Source organism: Terrapene carolina, unplaced genomic scaffold (assembly GCF_002925995.2).
Source record: "Terrapene carolina triunguis isolate 2854851 unplaced genomic scaffold, T_m_triunguis-2.0 Scaffold249, whole genome shotgun sequence".
Classification (NCBI taxonomy): Eukaryota; Metazoa; Chordata; order Testudines; family Emydidae; genus Terrapene; species Terrapene triunguis.
Window position 1 is genome coordinate 251,885 of NW_020664600.1, and position 5,472 is coordinate 257,356.

The following is a 5,472-nucleotide window of genomic DNA, read 5'->3' on the forward strand; positions in this document are numbered from 1 at the left end:
ACTAATAACACATTGATCATCAATATTCTTGCGTGATGTATGTATGTGGTGGGTAGTAAGAGTTATGGATATATGCTAGAATTTTGACTAAAGTGTGTTTAAACCAGGCATGTCCGGGAGGAGTTGGTAACCAGGGCTGCAGTAGACAAAGGAATGTGTTGTCCCCACCTGGGAGTTATTTCCTAAGTACTTTGAAAGACAATGAGAATGTATTCACATATCATGTAAACAGACCCTTCAAGCTAACAAGGGGTGGAGGCAAACCTGACTCTAACGGGTGGGGGAGGAGACAGCATGGTGTCTAAACCCAGCAGGAGAGAGAAGCTTGGTCTAGGTTTTACTTTTCAAAGAATCCACTGCAAAGGTTTACGGGTCTATAAAGACCGGGGTGGGGAGGTGAACCTCAAGTGATAAGCAATTGAATCAACTGTCTATACAATGATGTTGTATTGTAGAAGTGTATAGCATGAGGTCTTTTCTGAAAGCCAATGACACACTGGGGATTACTATCATTGTGAAATATCTGTAGTAAACACCATAGGAGAAAATACGGATACTTCATGATATTATGTTTTCAAGTCTGTGAGCAAATGGGGAGACAGGAGGGAATGTCACAGCTATTTACCTGTCTCCTATGTTAATTAAGCATGGTGGACTCAAAGCAATGGAAGCCCCGTTTATATACAGGGGAACGGGGAGCCCACATGAGGTCAGCCTGCATCTTGAAACAAGCTCATTGAACTTAGGAAGATATAAGCAAGGGCGGAAGCCATCTTTGGCATCCATCATTAGACAGAGACAAACGGGGAGCTCCTACAAGCTGAGAAAGAGGGGTCCTTCAACCAAGGGGGGGGGGTGTTTAAGGTCTCTGGGATCTTAATATTGGTGAGAAACCACCTGGAACCAAGCCTGTATCTTGCTAGATTAAGTTTTAGACTCTTAGATGCTTTTTCATTGTTATTTCCTTGTAACTCCTTATAACTTTACTCCTTTAATTTGGCATCACTTAACCTGTGTCCTATTGTTCATATATTTATATCATATACTCTTGCTGGGTGTAAGCAAAGCTGGTGGAAGCCAGAGTGGGGCTATGGACAGGCTGCTGGAGTCAGAGTGGTTGACCTGGGACTGTCTAGCACAGAGACGCTGGCTCAGGGTGTGACCTGCATGCTGTTTGGCTGGTTGTGAGTGCCCCGGGTTGGAAGCTACAGCGGCAGAGCACTGTGAGGCACCCAAGGTTGCACAGCAAGTGGTGACGCAGCCCCGCACTGGTCTGGATTGCCCCCGAACCCCATCACAGGTGTCTTTAAGCAACAGGGGGTCATCTGAGGGGCCAGCCCTGGGCTGGGCAGCAGCCATGTGGTTGCAGCTCTCAGGAGCGAGTGCTAGATAGAAGATTTGTGCCCCAGGAGTGTGCCCTGAGACTGGGGCAATCCCTGGACTCTGTTCAGACTGGGGGGGAAGGACACACTGGGGACTCAGAGATTGGATCACCTCACAGTACACCGATAAGTGGACAAGAGAGGGCGCTCAACTACAGCTGTGATGCAGGTGGGGGAACCTCTCCATTGTCCTCCATGGGGGGAAGGAAAGGGGGGGCCCTTCATTGTTCTCTGTGGAGGGAGGGAGACTTTCCATTGTTCTCCATGGGGACTGCTGAGGACTTTGGGCCTTTCCAAACGTCCAGCCACTGGAGGGCAATATAACCACACAGCTGAAGAGTTCAATCCCCTCCAGCAGGGGGCAGTGACGCGCACACGCTGACACACATGCTGATCCAAACACACCAGGTGGTGCTGACTGGGAGCCTGAGGGTCAAGGACCCTGCTCTGCCTGCATCGCACACACCTTGCACACCCACCCCACCGGCCGCATGCTCACACGCTCACCCTCTGCTCCGAGCTTTGCACCATGCGTGACGCTGTGAGTAGTCTCATCAGATTTATTGCTCCTGGGATCCCCTTCCCGCCCCCCGTCAGGTGATATCACCAGCTCTTTAACCCACGTGTCACCTCCTCTCGCTGCCATGGAAAGCGCCCAGCCCTGCTCGGCAGCTGCCCCGGGGCTCTTGGGAGCCGGCCACTCACTCACTGCACAGCCTTCTTCCCGGTCTCCAGCAGCTTGGTGAGGAGGTCCACGAATTCGGTGTGCAGCTGCTTGGCGATAGGCGAAAGCTGCTCATTGGCCTGCTCCAGATAAGCCCTAGGGTGACAGACACCTGGTTCCTTAGAGATGGGCAGGACTCGGCTGGGGAGACGCAGCAGCCGGGGCCCTGCCTGCCTCCTGGGCATGGGGACTGCACGCTATACCATGTGGGGAAACTGAGGCACAGAGCAGGCCTTTGTCCTGCCCAGGCTCACACTGGACTCATTGGCTCCTGGCCCCCTGCTCAGCCTCAGACCATGCTGTGTGCAGCACACTGGGCTGGAAATGATCCTCACTGCAGCCTGGGACTCTGCTACTGTGGCTTTTCTGTCCTTCCCACTCCACCTGCCCTGCCTTGCTACTACGGGCTGGGGTGGCATGTCAGAGGCTCTGGAGCAGGGGCAGGGGGCAATCTGCTCTCCCAGCACTGCAGCGTTAAAGTGCTGAGGCTCTCCAGCTGCTTGTGTGCACCCAGCAGACTCTGCCCGTTCTGCACTCCCAATTGCCCCTCTCCCTCCAGGTCCCCCCACTCCCGGACGGCAGTACTCCCCCTCCACACTCCCCACAGCAGCCCGTACTTTGCCTGGGTCTTTAGCTCCTCGGTCTTCGCCTTCTCCGGCAACTGCTTGCTCAAGTATTCAGACACCGTGTGGAAGTACTGGGTGAAGACATCCGGGAGGCTGGAGCCTGGGGTTTCTGCGTCGCGCTTCACCACAGCACCTGGGTGGCCCGGAGAGCTGGGTTAGGCCCCTGCCTCATGCAAACTGTGGGGCTGGGGCGATCCATCAGCCCCATGGAGTCCAGGAGTGTTAGCCCCATGGGGCGGGGGGGAGTGAGGAGATCCCTCAGCCCCAGTGGGAAGAGACCCAAAGATTGTGCCCAGTTCCCTGCGCTAACCCACTAGGCCACACTCCCTCCCAGAGCTGGGAATAGAACCCAGGAGTCCTGATTCTCTCTGCTACCCTCTAACCTAGCCCCTCCCTCCCTGAAGAGGCTGGCACTGGGTGGCGAGGGGGCTGAGATCGGGAGCGTACAGGGAAGAACCTCACCCGCCAGTGAATCCAGCTCCTGCCGAGCGTGCGGCATGGCCCATCCCACAATGATCCCAGGGTCAGCGCGGAGGGACCATGCCGGGGGTAGAGAGCATAGCCCTGGCGAGGCTCTTACCTTCCAAGCTGCACATGCAGAGCAGCACCACGGCCAAGACCAACACCTTCATCCTGACAGGCGCTGCGCTCCGGGACCTGCAGGGCAGAGGGGGCTGGGAATCAGCAGCTGCCCCAGCCAGCCCCCTTGTCCCTGGCTCACCAGTCAGGCCCCTGGGGAGGGCCTGATTAAGGAGAGGGGCAGATGGGGGCTAATTACCCCATTAACAAGGAGACCAGCCACAGGAGCCCAGGAAGGCCGTGCGGGGGCAGGGAGGCGCACCCCCTTTAGGGAAGGGCCAGGAACACTGGCTAACAGCGCAGGTGCTGTGGAGTGCGAGGCGGAGGGGAACGCGGGGCGTAACGGCCGGGTGGTGTCTGTAGGACAGAAGGGCTCTGAGCAGGCCGTGCACAGGGGAACCCCCTAACACGGGCACCAATGAGAGCTGTGGGGGAGGGGGTCAGGCTGTTGATCTCCCCAGTTGACAATGGCCCTCTGCCCTGGCACTCAGCTCGGCCAGGCCTTGGGGGGGGCTCTGCACAGCCGATCCCTGCCTCCCCACCCGCGTAGGCCGAGTCCCTGGGAGGCCACAGACAGCAGCGCAGGTTGAGCGGGGAGACAAAGGCTCATCCACCTTGGGACAGGGAGGAGGCAGGGGGTAGTTGTGGGCATGGCAGGGGCTGCCTGGTAGCCCAGCTCCGCTGGAGGCCAGGCAGTGAGACTCCTCCAGCAGCGGCTGCGGGGGACCCACCCAGGACTCCCCCCGGGGCGCTGCACAGGGAGCCGGGGGAAGCTGAGGGCAAGTGGGCACTTACCCACCCTGCCAGCCAGCCCTGTCTGACCAGGTCCTGTCCACACCGTGGTGCCCATCCATGCTCATGGGGGACAGCATTTCCCACCTCTGCCAGGGGAGGGGCACTGGGCCAGAGCCTGGATGGAGTAAGTGGCCCTAACCCCACCGATGCTCCCAACGGGGGTTGGATACGCTCCCGGGTCTCCCCGCCCCCCAAGGAGCATTTCCAGGGCAATTTCTGTTTATAAAATAAATCGCTAATTCCCCTCTCCCACTGCCACGGCCGCCCAGCCATGGGCCAGCACGGAGCTAGGGGAGCTAGACCCAGGGGAGCCGAGCGGCCTCTGGGAGGGGGAGGCAAAGGGGCTGCGTGCCCTATGATCAGTGCCAGCGGCCCAGGGAGCAGCACAGGGCTGGTGGGGCCCCATGGAAAGACACTAGGAAGAGGAAGGAAATAATTCAAGGGTCTGTGATGCTGAGAGCAGAGCTCATGGGGTCAGCTGCCCTGCCCAGCCATGTCCCTCCCTGGTCCCCTCTCCCTGCCCCCCCCCCCGCCCGCTGCCCCCTGCTTCCCTGCTCAGCTCTGCCCCAGCCCTGCATGTCCCCAGGCACCCCACTGTCCTGCTCAGTCCTGCTATGCCGTGTCCCTGGTCTCCCACGCTTCCACCCCATTTCTCAGCTCCCCACCGCCCCCATCTCTTCCCCCAGCAGCCTTTGGGTCCTTTGGGCCCTTTGGGCCAGGCCCCTGTGCATTTCCAGAGGGCAGGGAGGGCTCCAACAAGGGATGTCTCTGACCCTTGCTCTCCTGGGCCCCCAGGACAGGAGGGTGGGATTTGCCTGGCTTCCCCTGCCTTGGAGTGGATCCCCTGGCTCATGCTGTGCCCTGCAGCCTGGGGAGCCCTTGGCGGCTGCAGCCGTGCAGCTGGGGGTGATGGGGGCAGGGGATCTGAGTCCTGTGGGAGGCCTAGAGAGGGGCATGAGCAGCTCAGCCTCACCTGGTGCCCCCCCCCGCCCCCCGGGGCCAGCTCCAGGGTGGCTCTCGCTGTTGGGTGGCCGAAGTGGCACCAACCACCCAACTAATCCAGTCCTGGGGCAGAGGCTCTCTCATGCCCATGAGCCAGCTGGGCTCTGACGAGGCAGGCGGGGGGGCAGGTCTCAACCACCCAGGGAGGGCGAATCTCAGTTAAAAAATCCAACGTTAATTCAAAATCTCAAAGAAGCCCATTGTTTCTCTGTAAACCGCCCCCGCCCCGCTCTGCAGACAGACCTGCCGGGCTGCTCACCTGAGGCCTGGGCTAGAAACTGGTCAGGAACAGCGGGTGCCCTGGCTGGGGCTGCAGGCGCTTATATCCCCCGGCCTGCTGGGCCAGCCCGCGCTGCCCACTCAT

General features: G+C 59.2%; 1 protein-coding gene across 1 annotated transcript; it reads right to left on the bottom strand.

The window, feature by feature from the left end:
- Window positions 1-1,928: 1,928 nt before the first annotated feature.
- LOC112109614 (apolipoprotein A-II-like) lies at window positions 1,929-5,472 on the bottom strand. The gene is made up of 4 exons (XM_024204180.1): window positions 5,368-5,472; window positions 3,313-3,389; window positions 2,724-2,865; window positions 1,929-2,202 (listed from the first exon to the last, which is right to left on the bottom strand). Exons 2-4 carry the CDS (start codon window positions 3,362-3,364, stop codon window positions 2,088-2,090), a joined length of 309 nt encoding a protein of 102 aa, XP_024059948.1. The 5' UTR covers window positions 3,365-3,389; window positions 5,368-5,472; the 3' UTR covers window positions 1,929-2,087.

Excerpts from the sequence above, each read along its gene's own strand:
- LOC112109614 (XM_024204180.1), bottom strand. The coding sequence starts at position 3,364 with ATGAAGGTGTTGGTCTTGGCCGTGGTGCTGCTCTGCATGTGCAGCTTG. Across the intron at positions 2,866-3,312 it reads CTGCATGTGCAGCTTGGAAG|GTGCTGTGGTGAAGCGCGAC; the intron begins GTAAGAGCCTCG and ends CGGGCCACCCAG. Across the intron at positions 2,203-2,723 it reads GAGCTAAAGACCCAGGCAAA|GGCTTATCTGGAGCAGGCCA; the intron begins GTACGGGCTGCT and ends CTGTCACCCTAG.